We start from the raw sequence: 17,202 nt of genomic DNA, 5'->3' as shown, positions 1-17,202 counted from the left end.
TGTTCTCACGTTTCATTCCTCAGCATGTTTGTTCTTTCGTTTCATTCTTCCGCACGTTTGTTCTCACGTTTCATTCCTCCGCACATTTGTTCTCACATTTCATTCCTCAGCATGATTGTTCTTTCGTTTCATTCCTCCGCACGTTTGTTCTCACGTTTCATTCCTCCGCAAATTTGTTCTCACGTTTCATTCCTTAGCACATTTATTCTCACGTCGTTTTATTCCTCAGCACATTTGTTCACAACTTTCATTCCTTTGCACATTTGTTCTCACGTTTCATTCCTCAGCACATTTGTTCACGCGTTTAATTCCTTTGCACATTTGTTCTCACGTTTCATTCCTCAGCACATTTGTTCACACGTTTCATTCCTTTGCATATTTGTTTTCACGTTTCATTCCTTTGCATATTTGTTCACACATTTCATTCCTCCGCACATTTGTTCACACGTTTCATTCCTCAACACATTTTTTCTCACGTTTCATTCCTCAGCACATTAGTTCTCATGTTTCATTTCTCAGCACATTTGTTGTCACGTTTCATTCCTCAGCACATTAGTTCTCACGTTTCATTTCTCAGCACATTTGTCGTCACGTTTCATTCCTCAGCACATTTGTCCTCACGTTTCATTTCCCTGCACATTTGTTCACACTTTTTATTTCTCCGCACATTTGTTCATACGTTTCATTCCTCTTCACATTTGTTCTCACGTTTCATTCCTCAGCAAATTTGTTCTCACGTTTCATTTCCCTGCACATTTGTTCACACATTTCATTCCTCAGCACATTTGTCCTCACGTTTCATTTCTCAGCACAGTTGTTCTCACGTTTCATATATCAGCACAGTTGTTCTCACTTTTCATTCCTCAGCACATTTGTTCTCACGTTTCATTCCTCAGCACATTTGTTCTCACGTTTCATTTTTCAGCACAGTGTTTATACGTTTCATTTCTTAGCACATTTGTTCTGAACTGGAGGTTTCCTATTGAGGCAATTTGTCCGACTTCCGTTCTACTTTGTCGGGGTTATATTTTCAGGCACACAGGTGAGATTGGTAGGTACACATGACCCTCGTGATGGTCGGGTGGAGGTTTTCTATCGCGGACAATGGGGCAGCGTCTGTGACGACGCGTTCGACCGTCGCGAGGCAACTGTTCTTTGCTCATCTCTAGGATACGGAAATACGTGAGTGAACTTGTACGTCAACAAAACATACAAAACAATGTTTTTGTGGCTTAAGAAAATTAAAAAAATGTTCCGATTTGTTATGTTTGCCAGTTTGAGGGAGCCGCTCATGTTTTGGCCCGGAAGAGAGTTTTCCGGTAATGCATCTGAATGCACTGATGTTTTAAAAAGATTACTCTTTGACACCAGTATTGCAAAAATAAAATAAAAATACAATTGAAGTATAAAAACGTGGTTGAAGTGGGGATCGAACCCGAGCGGGTGTTCAAGATAAAAAATGCTACCATATCCACTCGCCCACAAAGACTCATACTAAGCTTAATAACTGGGTGGGATAAAGTAATGGTACAAACCTGTTAAACAACCGGAATACAGTTAGGGAGCAACGATGGTAAAGAACTGGATTACAGTAAGGGTACAACTAGGATAAAGACGCTTTTTAATTTGCGGTCAAGCAAATGGTAATCAAACCAGGAGAACACATTTTTTGCCAATATCGCTTAAACTCAGCAATCTAGATATCGACAAAATGGTACTATTTGTATCGTTTTAACTAACTGATTATGTCATGTTCCTATTTGCACACAGTTTAACGTACGTGTACTTAAGATATGCCCCGAAATCGAACGCATTCGACACCTTATGATTCTTCATATATATGATAATTAAACTTATTCCCCATAAAGGGGATATTTCTACACGGGAGGCGGTGGGAGTGGAGCCCAGTGGCTGGATGACCTTGAATGTACCGGGCGAGAGAACGACATAGCTCAGTGCATGTCCAAGAACTGGGGCATCACGGATTGTACTCATGAGGAGGACGTTTGGCTGTCATGCTGTAAGTGGATTTAGAACAAATTTATTCTATAATAACATGAACAGTATCAAAAAAGGTTCGCCCAAAATGTATGGATTATTAATTTCTTCCATGGCCTAAAGTGAATGATAGGATCATTCCAACCTGGGCGTAGAGTGTTTTGCAGGATCGAGGTTTACCGAGGTTTGGGATTACAAGTATCTTCCATGGCCGAGAGTGTAAGATAGGTTCATTCCGACCCGAGCGTAGGGTGTTTTGCGGAAACGAGGTTTACCGAGTTTCCGCAAAACACCATGCGCGAGGGTCGGAATGAACCTATCTTACACGAGTGGCTATGGTAGATGCTTTTTTCTCCTACCTCAGTTAAACAAAATTAAGTAAAATGTATTTTTTTTCTGGGAGTCTTTAGTGCTTATTGAAAATGATTGCGTATGGATATGCGATATTTCGTGGTTGTCATGGATATTCGCGCAGTGATTCAGAATATGTTAATAGTTAAAAAGCTTTTTATGTTTTTAAGAAAAATAGAACTGAAGATAATTTTAATGTTTTTAAGGAATTGCGTAATAAAACTCAGTTTCTCATTCATAAGGCCAAGAAATGCTATTTTTCAGAAAAACTTGAACAGTACAAAAACCAGTCTAAATCTCTCTGGAGCACACTTAAACAATTAGGTCTTCCTTCTAAGAAATGTAACTCTTCATCAAGTAGCATAGGTCTTAAATTGATGGACATATTTCTTTTAATAAGCTTACAGTTGCTGAAAAGTTTAACTTATTTTATACTACAGTTGCTTCTAAACTTGTTGAAAAACTTCCAATAAGCTTGAATAAGTATGGTAAAAGTTTTGTTAGCAAATATTATATTGATAAAGGTGTTAATCATAATAGCTTCTCATTTGCTATTGTGTCTGAAAATAAAGTTTTAAAACATTTAGATAAACTGAGTGCAAATAAGGCTACAGGTTTAGATGGCATTCCTGCTAGGTTTGTTAGGGATAGTGCTTCTATCATATCTTGTCCCCTCACTCATGTTGTGAACTTGTCCATTATCCAGGGGTCTGTACCTGATGACCTCAAGTCTGCCAGGGTTATTCCCCTTTATAAGAAAAGTGACAAGACTGAGGTTGGGAACTACAGGCCTGTTTCAGTTTTAAGTATTGTTTCAAAGATATTTGAAAGGGTCATATATGATCAGGTAGAAGGTTATTTAAATGATAAACAACTTTTCTACAGCTACCAATCCGGTTTTAGGCGTGGCTTCTCCACAGACACATGTCTTACCCATTTATCTGATTACATTCGTTTTAAGATGGATGAAGGTAAAATGGTTGGAATGGTTCTACTTGACCTTCAGAAGGCCTTCGATACGGTCAATCATGGTATTTTACTGATGAAACTTGAGGCTATAGGTCACCATGCTGACGCTGTTAGATGGTTTCAATCCTATCTCTCAGATCGCCATCAGATTGTCGACGTATCTGGCACATTGTCCTCCGAGGCCACTGTTACATGTGGTGTCCCTCAGGGTTCCATCCTTGGCCCTCTTCTATTTCTAATTTATGTTAATGATATGGCCGCTGTGGTTAACAATAAAATATTACTCTATGCTGATGAAACGGGCATCTTAGTAGCTGGTAAAAGCATATCAGAAATTCAATCCATTCTTTCAAGTGACCTGGAACTCATTAGTGAGTGGCTAGTGGACAACAAACTGTCCCTACACCTTGGCAAGACAGAATCAGTATTGTTTGGTTCAAAGCCCAAACTTAAGTCTAATCCCCAGCTTAATGTGTCTTGTAATGGGGTGCCAATTACTCCATCAAGTTTTGTCAAGTACCTTGGTGCTAAAATAGATCAGAGTCTGGCTGGTGAGTCCATAGCCAAGTCAGTTATTAGTAAGGCAAACTCCAGGTTGAAGTTCTTATACAGAAAAAGTAAATTCTTAAATATGCACACTAGAAAACTCTTGGTTATGTCCCTTATACAGTGCCACTATGACTATGCTTGTTCCTTTTGGTATCCAGGTCTTACCCAGTCACTTAAAAATAAACTCCAGACTACCCAAAATAAGATGATCAGGTTTGTTTTAAAGATGGATAACATGTCTCATGTTGGTCAAGAGCAATTTCTAAGTTTAGGTTGGCTACCCGTGTCAAAAAGGGTAGAGCAAATTATGCTTTGTCATGTCCATAAGATAAAGAATGGCCTTGCCCCTGAGTATCTTGGTGAACATTTTAAACCGCTAAGTGATGTGCACGGTTGCTGTACAAGGTCTAATAAGGTAGCTCAGCCAGTGTCTGATCATTTTGCGGATAGTTTTACCTTTGTTAACACTGGTCGTTTCTCCAAGCCTAAGGTTGGCAGTTTTGGGGCAAAGACATTCACAAATAATGGCATAAATTTGTGGAATAGTCTTCCTCAAAATATAAGGAATATTTCAAAACCTTACCATTTCAAGTCTGCCATCAAACAGTACCTATTGCAGTCTTAAAGATCATTTTAAATTTTTATATTTAGCTATCATAATAATTTCATTTTTATTAGCATGTAGGGTTCTTATTCATACGTATTTCTTTATATCTTATCATATCTCATTGTGATATTAATAGAATAAATTTTTATTTTTAGCTATCATAATAATTTCATTTTTATTAGCATGTAGGGTTCTTATTTACACGTATTTCCTTATATCTTATCATATCTCATTGTGATATTAATATTGCTTTACAGTATTGCCATTTTGAATGGCATTTTTTTATTCCATACATTATGATCTCAAGTCTTCTGTTACAATACATAGGCCATGAATGCAGTGTAATAGGCTATGAATGCAGAGTAATAATGTTAATGAGTTCTGTGATATAATTTATGCAATTAATTATCTGTGATATAAGATTATAACTTGTCTAGATTTATTATCCTTGTACTTAACAATTTTGCTAAACTACATGACTATTCCATGGTTACTGCCACCATTTTTTCAAGGACCACAATGGAAATAAGTGAAAATCATTTTTCTCTTTTTTTGTGTCATCCTTGGTATTGTGTGTGCATTTCATGGTTTCTATTGTCTATGCATTGATAATGATATGTTATAATTTGTCTGCATTATGACGTGCCATGTGATGTTCATGTCTTTTTACCGAATAAACCTACTAATAGTCAAATCGTTCTTTAAATAGTTCTAAGGAGAGTGAAGCATTGTTTCTTGAAAGGTGCATGAAAACTGTTTTATGGTGACATTTGAAGCGAGAAATACTTAATTAGCATTCTAAATATTACCACAAGACAAGGTTTCTATGATGATACAGACGACAGTCTTCAACAAGGGAGGTAATTACAATGTGATGACCATTAAAAAGGAGCTCCATACGGGCGTTTTATCTTTGCCCGTGATGGGAGAAAAACCTATCTAACACGATCGGCCATGGTAGATGTTTTTTCTCCTACCTTAGTTAAACAAAATATCGTTAAAAGATATTTTAAACTGATGCTCTTTTGAGCGTAATGAAATAAATAAAAAAAAGGTGAGAGAAAAGGCATCTAGCATAGCCGCTCGTGTAAGGTAGGTTCATCACAACCCTCTGGCTGGATGTTCTACGGAAACTCAATAAACCTTGTTTCCGCAAAACACCCTACGCTCGGGGTGGGATGAATCTATCTTATACTCTCGGCCATGGAAAATACTTATAATCAGCTGTGTGGGTGAGTGTTTATCGTTGATAATCTGTAAGCCTTTGATTCTGGTGTCAGAAAAGGTAAAAATTTGGCTGCTTGGCTTATTTCTGTAGTTTCTATTGTATAATGTTTTACGAACCCAATAATATACAAAGTAAGGCGTCGCAGTGGTTTTATTTAGCATATAAACCCAAATATAGCACCCGAGAACGGTTCAACTTTGCATATAAACATGGCTATTTTCATACAAGTATTATTCACTAGTAAGATAATGTTGTTGGTAGACCCCCACACACCGGTTCGTCTGGTGGACGGACGGACGCCGGCGGAAGGGCGGCTAGAGGTACGCATGCTAGACGGCTGGCACTCAGTTTGCGATAGCGACTTCACACCACGTGACGCACTTGTCGTCTGTGGCATGATTGGATACACGTACAAAGTATCAGACAGGTCGGGTAGTACTGTTCTTGGTTTTAAATGAAATATATGTTTGCAGCTAAAGAAGATAAAGGTCGATGCATTTCGTAACTATGATGATCATGCAGAGTACCTTAAATATACAAAAGCATATAATATATATGAGCCTTTATAAGATTGTATTAAGTGTCACTTTACTTCAAAGGCAGTCGAGCCCAAATGCTTCTATAAATCTAATAAAATACAGATTTGTGATACTTTTCATGTTCAGTAAACAAGTTAGCAGAGCTTTATTTGAAAGCAAAATTCCAAAATTTAGCGACAAAACAGAAACACATTTTGAAAAGTTTAACTCCATACTAATTTTTCAATGTTACATTAACTTCATTGAATACCCTTAAAAATGATCATTTTGCACTGAGCCAGAAAATGATAATAAGCCCATTTTTTATTTTTACTTGATATATGGGTGGAATTTGGGCCGATTTTGAATATAACATGTTTGTGACAAACGTTCCCGTGTTGGCTTCCAACATGAGCTATCAACATTTTCTATATTTCTGTATTTATATCAAAATGTTGTTTTTTTCTTGCCTTTCAATACGCTTATATAATTTTCATAATGTTTTATACACTACATGTATTATGTTTCGTTTTTCTCTAAAATGCGTTAAAATTTTCTCATCAGCAATCCCCCTGTATCGGTGTATAAAAATGCCTACTTCGGTCAAGGTCATGGAAAAGTCGCTATTGCTGAATTAAACTGTACCGGAAGTGAATCGGATATCGCTGACTGCGCATCTCGTACCTGGTTGATCAATTCCTGCACGCACCAAGATGACGTAGGCGTTGGCTGTGGTAAGTATGCGAATTCTGATGGGGGTATCTCACATCATTATACTCAAACATATTTACCTAGGAGATATATAGGGGTTTTGCATCAGTAATGTGCGTTTTGGTGGATCCGTGATTTAGTGGATTCACACTTGACTGTCAATCCAGAGGTCGCAAGTTCGATTCCCCGCCGCACCACGTAAACGTACTAATCGTCTTCCGGGAGATAGGTGAAATGGGAGTCCCGTATGACAGTGCTATGCACTGGTGCACGTTAAAGAACCAGTGTAGCACAAACCAGGGTTAATTACATTCTGTCAGTACACTATGCTCTAAAAAACCTAATAAGACTAACAATCTTATCGGAGAACTCGCCAAATTGGCCTTGGTTGAGTGCGAGTATAAATAAGCTTACACACCCAATTTTGATTCGTAACAAAAACTTTTCAATATATGTCTATATGGAAAACTTTGAAAATCGTCTCATCAGAATCCTCTGGCCCTATTTAAAAATAATTTCACAGAAATGTTCCTTAATAGGTAACCCTCTACCGTTTTTTTCACCCTATAATGATTCGTTAAAGAACATGGCCATCTGGGGCGTATATGTACTTTCAAAATCTTCTCCTCATAATCCGCTGGCCCGATTTTGAATTGATTTTACAGAAATGTTCCATGGTGTTTTTTTTTTATCAAGAATCTTCATGTGAATTCATAATAGCATTGCCGACATGTTACCTTTTACAGGGAAAACGTTGAAAATCTCCTCTTCAGAAACAATTGGCCCGATTTCAAAATAATTTCACAGAAATGTTTCGAAGGTGACCCTCTATCAAATTTCGTCACACCATGTTGATTAAAAAAACAATATGTATGTTTTCACACGTCCGTTTTATATCGGGACGTTTTTTAGTTTCACTTATAGCATAAGGGCGATCGGCGTCCAGTATGTAACTTCAGAACCCTTTGTCCAGTGAGGTTAGCGATATAGGGCAATCTCGGTCCTCGTGTTCGTTATTCAACAGTCGCTTCAGGGCGAGTTGTTTACAGGATATTTAGTTTGTGATTTTCCTGTGTGTTTTTTTTTCAGATAGTCATATCCGGTTGGTGGACGGCCCTCGGGTGACGGAAGGGCGGCTTGAGGTATACTTCCGGGGCCAGTGGGGGACAATTTGTGATCGCCAGTTCACTTCCGGGGACGCCGAGGTTGTGTGTCGCCAGATGAACTATCAATACTTTTCTGGGTGCGAACATAAAATGATATTGCTTCTAATTGAATATAATTCTAACCTTATCGCCATTAAAGCTGAACACAGATTGACAGTTTCGGGGATTGATTTTGGTATCAATGCCTTCAATTCAGTTATATAAGATAATAGAACAGATCTCATTTGTTCCGCAAACTGTCGAAAAACTCACCTTTCTTAACGCTTTAGCCACAAAACATCAATTTTCTAACGTAATTATGAAAAGCTGCGATCTGTTTTTTGTCTCATATTACTGGTTTCCACACAGTTTCGCAAATATTTGCTTATTCCAAGACAAACAATAATAGTACAGCTTTAAATTTGCTGTAAAGGCAGCATCATGAGCGGTGTTAACTTTTCTCATGTTATAGTACTTATTTGTTTTTGAGAGTAGTTCTATGATTGCAAATATGGGTGGGGTATTAAGAGTATGATTAAAAGACAAAAATCCCTGCAGCAGTTAAGAAAAACACACCAAAAAATGAGCAGCATCTTCGCTTACGTACGGTATTTAAAAATTATTCTTTAGGTATTTTCAACACCTTTTAAGTCGGTAAATCTTCATGGCTTATCGCCTTACCACCTATAAATTTAATTTACTGGGGAAGGAATATTGGTTTTTGAAGAATTTCCTTGGAAAGATGATTTCTGTTCTTGTGAACGAACAGTTAAGTAACGACACAAAAATCTACTTATAGCGGTTAATTCCCTTGACGAACAAGGACTCCCACTCAAATCACGTGATAATGGTGATCAAAATCACGTGACGCTATTCAGAATATTATATCTTTTACAAGAGGTTCTCATTGTTCGATATTTTTAGTTTCTTTGATTTTAGTTATAACGTTGTGAAGACTGGTGGAACTTATGGAACAAGTAGTGCTCGGACCATCATAGGAAACTTAAGTTGCCATGGAAACGAAAATGACATTGCAATATGTCCTTCTGACCCCTGGCTGAACACGTCTTGTTCACATGGAAATGCCGTTGGTGTCGATTGTGGTATGCATACCAAAATAATATCTTTTAAAAATCTGGTCATTTGGGTCCGAATATTCTCGGGCAGTATCATGATCTAGGTCGATGTTCTAGGATGTCTTGCACAGAGCCTCATGGCGGACAATCCACGTGACCAACAGTTGGTTCCAGTTCAAAATGGCGTCGCCAAAAGGCTCGATTCGAGACGAAAATCAAGGAAATACATATAGTTATAATAGTTTCTTGAAGTTTCAACATAGCCTACCATATGCTCACCTAACTAGTGTGTATTAGAATTCCCATGTTTTCCTTGAAACTTAAACCGTTTTCGAGAACACTTCTGCAATGTTTCCAAAATCCGACTGGTAGGTTACAGGCTCAGTTATCATTTTGGCTCCGATTTAGCGGAAATTTAGAGAATAGTTTATGAAAACACATAATACATAACAGGCACATTCATTTGTGAACGAGTATTTTAATAATTTTAAAAGATATGAGAACACAAAGAAAGTGATAGGTTGCAGCTCCGATTTTAAAATAGATAGGATTTTCGTCTCGAAGCGAACTGGAACCAACCCATTTGGTCACGTGGATTCCCCGCCGAGGAGCTTGTTCGGCTTCGATTTATTCAAGGCTTGCCCCTCTTTTTTCTATCTGCTAGATTGTATTATGTTTTAGATGTCATTCATTGTTTCGCAACAGGTCTTTGGCTTAAAATGATATTTTATTTTGACTTAACGTCTAATCCAATGCGATCGTTACTTATAACAAATAATCATTTCAGGAAGTAAATTGCGATTAGTGAACGGATCCTCGCCCACTGAAGGTAGGGTGGAGGTTTTCTACGGTGGACAGTGGGGCACAGTCTGTTCGAACGGTTTCGACCAACAGGACGCTGACGTCATCTGTAACCAAATGGGATTTAATTTTGAAACACCGAGGTGACAAACATGGGTTTAATCACGATAGTTTGATTTGAATGAACTCCTACTTTCATCACCTGTAGAAAAATTAAGTGACATTTAATCTAAAATATCAAACGGGTCACTCCCACCAACTATCTAGCAGAAATTAACAATGAATTACAGCAGTTTAACAATGTAAAAACATATTGAAATGACTAAATAAAAAAATAAAATATTTTAGGTTAAATGTCACTAAATTGTTTACAGGTCATATGACACATACCATGTATTCTTTTAAAACTATTATATCAATATGGGTGTGCATAAAATGTAAGCGTATGTAATAAGCATTTTGTGTATATCATTTTAAAGAAAACTAGTAAAGCTAATTAATACTACCTAATCATACCAGGAGGGTATATGGCCACGCCCATTACGGCCAAGGCTCGGGCCAGATAGTGATTGACGAGCTAGGGTGTGGAGGAAAAGAGACTGACGTCATGTTCTGTATGTCAAGCCCCTGGCTTACTCACGGCTGTACGCATGCGCAAGACGTCGGTATCGATTGTGGTCAGTTCATTTGTAATATTCCCTAAAATTCAAATTATGGTTATGATTTTTGGGCATTCAAATTTGTATCATGATAAAAAAGGTTCATTTACATTTTGCAGATTTAAATTCTAAGAATATCGATCACAATTCATGGTATGTTTTTGGTATTGTTTTTTCAACACCAACTACTAAACTTTAAAAAAAAACACACGAATAGTACAGCTTTTCTGTTGAACAGATACTATGTATCGCTTGACTTGACGAAGTTTAAAATGTGAAAGTTGTTAAACAGCTATTTAAATAAGTAGCATTTGATTAACACGCATGAAGATGTAACGTAAAGGACGATATTGTGTTAAAATACAAAGCAAACAGTTTATTTTAAATGATTAACTGTTAGATATAATAATAATGCTATTGTAAACATAGAACAATTGACAATTAATAACTTTGGACCTGAAATTTCCTTTGGTTGGTAGGAATGTCCGTAGCATTACACAAACAAACCACGTATGACGTTATTGTCCGATTAAACCGTACACCTGACATCAAAACCACAAAAAAAAAAAAAAAAAAAAAAATTCAATCTTAAACCCAACTCGTTTAACCACATAACCATAATTATTCAAAATTGAATAAAGTTAGCAATTATTTTAAACGCTTTCATTCATAAGTTATGTTGATAAAACATTATTGGTCAATATTTTATGGAAAAAACAAGGCAATAACAAAAATGTATCTAATTTTGCAGTTATTACTAAAATTTATTTTGAGCTATAGAAATAATTTTCTGTTGAATATTGAGCAATGATGTTTGTGAACATAACGCACAAGATAATGCGCTTTTCAAAAGATTTAAAGAAATCAGGAATTTTGAATAATGTCATGCAGTAATGTGAGAAAATGAGTTGTGCGTGAGCTTGAGAAATGACTGGAGTGTCGTCGTGATATTGGCGCCTGTGTTTATTGTGCGACTGCCACTTCTGTGTGTATTCAGGTCTGCGTCTCCAAGATGCCATCCAGGCTTCCTGTACACCGAGTAAATGGAACATTTCCGTCGATATGACCTTATTGGAACGTGTATTTCCCGGCTCCCGGTCCTCTGACATAGTGCTGGGCCAAAACTCACAGTGTTCGGGAACCAAACAGGGGAAATTACTGGTCTTTGACCGAGGAATTCACACATGCGGAACTGTTTCCACGGTATTGAAGCTTATGTTCTTCTCCCTTTTGGTTTGGCTACCTGGCTTGTCCCTGTAATTTCCATTGTATCATTGATGTTAAGAATGATACATGAAAAAGGTTAAGTGTAAAACAAATCAAACAACTACAAGACTAATTTTGTTGCAAAACATCAAAGTCTATCAAGTTTGAGGAACCTGGATACAAGTATTCTTCAGTTATTGAATCAATTCGGACTTTCAGCTCAAGGTCACCACGACACTGACGTGATGAGGTGACGTGATGTCGTCAAAATAGTCAGGGTTCTGGTTATGTTTAAGGGACCTCTACCTCTAAGTTCGACGTCTCTAGGCCTAAGCGTTTTCAATTTATGACAGGAAACTGCGTATTTTCAGCTTACGGTCACAACGACCTTGACTTTTGACCCACTGACCTCTAAAGCAAAAGGGTACATCTGCTGGGTAAAGCCAACCTGCCTACGAAGTTTGAGGTCCTAGGGCGAAAGTGTTTTTCATATGTTGATCGGTAACCGATTTTAGGCTTAAGGTTATCTTAAGGTCACCACGACCTTTGACCAACTGACCTCAAAATCAAAAGGCTTTATCTGCTTGTCATGACCAACCTTCCTACATCTTTAGAACCCTGTGCCTAAGCGGTGTTCAGAATTTTCAAGTTTACCCATTTATCAAAAATCAGATTATTTTAAATATGCAGAACATCCTCCAAAACCTTTTCTTACCTTTGATGAATCAGGTCTCGAGATTCGTAAGCCAAGCTGTAAAAAACCCGTAGCCTACGAGTTTGGGGTGACCCATTAAATACCCATTATATATGCCCAAAGGTTTGTAATAACGGTATAAGACATAGGTTTTTTTGTATTTTGATGTTTCTCTTTTTTATCAGATTATGCAATTGTTTGTTCATAAAGGTTGTTTTTTATAAAACATATTTTATAGTTTTATTTTACAATTATCAGCCATCAGTATTATTCAATAATAATGTTGGCTGGTCCATTTTGAGCACGTGCCCCTCCATGGTACAACATTTAAACCTATTCCAAATTGACGTCGCTTTTCCACACGACGTCAATGAAGCAAAAAAAGCAACAAAGAACAACAACACTTATATTTCCAAAAGATACGAAAGACTTTAAGATTATGTTTCGAAATTATTATTTTTAATCCAGACGTCCGCCGTCGCAAATGTCTACACCGCCTTCCTATTGTACGCATACCACGACGTGAACCATCCAAACGTCGTACGTAACGTGAACTGGACGTTAACGCTTAACTGTAACGTGAACGTAAATGGACAGGCCGTTATTGACGTCTCGACATATCATAACGGAAGTAGTGGCTCGGTGAATCCAAGCGCGTCATTCACCGTGATGCAGGAGTTCTACAGGTGATGTTAGTTTTTGGTGTTTAGGGCCGAATATATAGACAACTTTCGAAGATTTCTGAAAAGCGAACATAAAATTATTTTAGATTTGTTTCTGAAGCATACTGATATTCAAATGCGATCAAAATTGTGTTATTAATTTGAACTTTTGAAGCATATGTTGAACATTATTTCAGATTCTTTAATTCTAGTTTGTTTTAGCAACCACACTGCACAGTTTAAAAGTATGGGTTGTGATTAAAAGTTTCCATTTTTTACGATCCATTTTGAACAGTTATGTATATTAGCAAATGATAAAGAAACAAAAAGACATGTCCATGTTTGCCAAATTAATTTCGATGAATTCCACTTCAATTTATAGTGGGTTTGCCAACGGAAATTTTACCCAGAAACTGCCTGACCATCCTCTGCGACTGCAAATCGGACGTGACGTATTCGTGAGACTGTACACACCAAATGCTGACGTCAACACAAAAATGATCGTGCAATCATGTTATGCGACGCCGACATCCAATAAAGATGACACGCACAGATTAGCTCTAATAACAAATAGGTAAATCTTATGGCCGGTTTATTCATTTGCTTCTGGGCTGCGAAACATATTTTGAACGTCAATGTAACCGCGGATTTCAGTTCACAACACTTGGTCTTCTAGAAAATATGGTTTTCAATGTGCAGCTAAGTTAATCTTATGTTCATTCATTACCATCCGATTAGCTACATCTTTCTTCGATTCAATAAAAACAAGTATTGAAATACTTGGTCGTTTTTTAAAATGGGATTCAGTCACCAAATAAAGTACTATGGCAATTTGAATTGTCTATGAAAGTCTCGCGTCAGATCCCAGTGTCATGTAAGTGATGTTTTTACTTTAATTTTCTCTGTATCTTTCTTGTTGGTCGTCAACCAAGTAGTCTAAGTCTAAGTAATCTAAGTATAAAGGCGAACAAGCCGTTACGTCAATACACTGCTTTTCATTCCTTGCTTATTGCCCCGGTGTCACAGATGGGTACCATCTGTCCTGTTGGGCACGCTGCGTGACCGGTAACTCGGCAAGCCTAATTAACGGCTTACCAGAAACACATGATAGATACTTATAGTCACTAGTTCATTGTCGGTTAGGCCCCGGTTTTGTGCCTCTAAATAGGGTTTATTTTGGAACTTTCGACTACTGGGCTTGTCCCTGTAGTTTTCATTGTATTATCAATATTTTGAAAGACATCAGTCTTGTACTAGAATAAAGAAAGTATATTATGTTAATTCAGGTGCTCAGCTGACCAGTCAGTCCGACAAGAGTTGTCCACTAACCACGAGTTTGGCTTCAAGTTTACAGCCTTCTCATTCAGCGGAGCAAGCGCCGAATTGTTTATTCATTGTGACGTCAAATTCTGCGCAGTGACGTCATTTACGCCAAGCTGTATTCAAGTATGTTCATCCGGCTAGGGAAACAATTTGTAGTTTTTTTTCCGATTAAACTCGTGTGAAATATGATTGCTATTAAAAACAAAAGTAAAGAAATTGAATTGTTTTTGTTGTTAGAACTGAACAGAATACTATTCCATACGGTTGCATTTCTAATACATTTAACAAATAAAGGTTTGCTTTTACGAACAAAGGTTTGAAAAAAAATCGTAAAAAATAAACTGATGAATTATATTTCTAAAATACAATTGCGTTGAAAATTCATGAAAATGAGGAATTTGGGGTGGGGGTGGGGCGAACATTGATTAAAACGTTATATATTTAAGTTTCTGTTTGAATGCATACTGTGCCACAACAAGCGTAAACAATGTTACAGTGCACTCTCCCTGTTCCTATTGTTTTCTTAATTATTATTTGTAAAAATGAATTGTCAAACAATAATACGATTGAGTGAAAAAATAATTGAAAAAAATGTTATCAAGCACGATATGTTTGAAATACAAGAACTATATTTGCTATATTTCGGATACAATATCAGTTTAGTAACGCAAAGCAGTTATATTAAACTATTCATCGCTTTTGGACACAGACTTTGAAGTATTTTGATGAGTACAACAAGCCCGGCTAGTCTAAATGAAACTCAGGTAACAATATACAAATATTGCCAATGGCTCAATGTTTCAAAGGCTAACAACTGTGTTCATATAACAAAGAATGGTTCAATTGAAACTAAGGGAATAGACACTATAAAAGTACCGCAAATTGCACCATTCGGAACTCCTTGGCCATTTTCCGTTGTTTTCGATGGAAAATGGCCGAGGATTTCCGAATGAAATTGTTAATATTACAAATGTCCATAATTGTTCATAATATATCAAATAACGAGTTGCAAACTAAGGGAATTTACAATATAATAAGAAAATGACTATTATTTACAAAGGGAAGTGATTATGCATCTGTTAATAGTAGTGCAAATGGTATATTTGTTACAAAGTGCAATAACTGTGTATATATCTGAAACTGGTAACAATCGGAACACCTCGACCAATTTCCTTCGACATCAAGTTCGGGTGTAGCCAGTAAAATGAGTTATTATAATAAATAACAATAATAAAAATGAATTGTAGTGTTTTAACGTGTAATTCGAATTCCTTAGTTAATAAAGATTCCCAATGAAGTGTTTTATTGCATAAATGATTACGATTCATGAGAGTCAAGTCCATAGAATACAACCTACACTTTAAATAAGACAATGAAATCGCAGATAGGCAATCATTAAGAATTTCAACTTTCGTGGTTGTTTATAGGTCCGCCTACTGCCACTTATCCGATACACATTCCATGCGTCAGATGTTGCGTTGTCATTGTTTTTGAAAATGAGGTAGTATTCTAAATTAGTCGGATGACCTGAAGTAGTTTTTTAATGATTAAGAAGGACGCGTTCGCTACTTCGCCCATTGTTATTCATTAAGAATTTACTTCATGTCATCTAGCTATTACTTAGGTTTAACTGCTAAATTTAAATAGATACACGGTCTACTTACAGCGTAGTTAAATTTATAGACTTAATGCCTTTGTAAACCGTCCTTATACATGTACATCTGAGGTTGTTTTCGATGGAAAATTGTCGAGATGCTCCGAATGAATTGCTAGATAACTCAAGGAAGCCTGAATTTGAAAATATATCACAAATGCATTAATGGTTACAAAAGTAAATAGCAGTTTATATAAATACAGATATTGCAAATGGAATAATAATATAAAAGGGAAACAAATCTGCACATAAATGGCACAATGGCAACTATGTGATGCAACGATATACAAAACACAAATGGCTACTTATTAGAAAGTAGAAAACTGTGTTTATATTTAAGATTTTAAGGTGGAAACAAAGGGAATTAACAATTTAAAACTACATGAATGGCTTAATTGTTGCGAAGGAAGGATATTTGAACGACTGTCCTAGACAAATTTTCGCTATCGACTCAGGAATCCACGATATTTTAAGAGATATGAATAATAACGAACGAATTAGGACTGATTTATACGAATAAAGGAGAGTTGTATACATTTCTGGAACACGAATCGGTACGATTTTATATGCGATACATTGTGATGTCAATGCAGTTAGTGATATAATGAAGTTCGGTACGAAATATAAGCTTTTCCTTATACATGTATGTAATTGGCATGATACTTATTGATATGTTGCCGGTGATGTCTTCTTCTTAAAGCCGATTTTTTCTCGTTAAAACATTGCGCATCGTCTTACAGTTGAAGTAAAAACTCGAATAAAGGACGTATTAAATTTGTCTTTAATCGGCACAATATGTTACAGCGCCCCGTTCGTTACCCGCCGTGCGTCGTTAATTATTGCTGTGAATGTACAGATGTTTTGGACGGCGAGAACAGGCGATAGTATGCAATGTGTGTCAAAACAAGCGGCACTTGTACGGCAATGCAGGATAGGTTATCAAATTTCTGCAATAATACATTTGCTGACTTCGAAAGACACATGGCAACATCTCACCTCCCCTCATCATAAAGCGATATTTTACCTAATCTAAACTCATAAACAATATGTT

General features: G+C 36.8%; 1 protein-coding gene across 1 annotated transcript in view; it reads left to right on the top strand.

Moving 5' to 3' along the window:
* The window catches only part of LOC128205357 (scavenger receptor cysteine-rich type 1 protein M130-like), a 38,055-nt gene extending 23,341 nt beyond the window's left edge, over positions 1–14,714 (top strand). Inside the window, exons 5-16 of the mRNA XM_052906930.1 lie at positions 1,035–1,182; positions 1,869–2,020; positions 5,964–6,129; positions 6,785–6,954; positions 8,021–8,174; positions 9,016–9,179; positions 9,940–10,096; positions 10,473–10,630; positions 11,610–11,815; positions 12,981–13,198; positions 13,557–13,748; positions 14,461–14,714. Coding sequence (XP_052762890.1) covers positions 1,035–1,182; positions 1,869–2,020; positions 5,964–6,129; positions 6,785–6,954; positions 8,021–8,174; positions 9,016–9,179; positions 9,940–10,096; positions 10,473–10,630; positions 11,610–11,815; positions 12,981–13,198; positions 13,557–13,748; positions 14,461–14,638 — 2,063 coding nt within the window. The 3' untranslated portion in view covers positions 14,639–14,714. The remainder of the gene's footprint in view (positions 1–1,034; positions 1,183–1,868; positions 2,021–5,963; positions 6,130–6,784; positions 6,955–8,020; positions 8,175–9,015; positions 9,180–9,939; positions 10,097–10,472; positions 10,631–11,609; positions 11,816–12,980; positions 13,199–13,556; positions 13,749–14,460) is intronic.
* Positions 14,715–17,202: the final 2,488 nt, after the last annotated feature.

This window comes from Mya arenaria, chromosome 10 (assembly GCF_026914265.1).
Source record: "Mya arenaria isolate MELC-2E11 chromosome 10, ASM2691426v1".
In the NCBI taxonomy this organism is placed as follows: Eukaryota; Metazoa; Mollusca; class Bivalvia; order Myida; family Myidae; genus Mya; species Mya arenaria.
The sequence above is the reverse complement of the archived record's forward strand: the minus strand, read 5'-3'. Positions and strand labels throughout refer to the sequence as shown.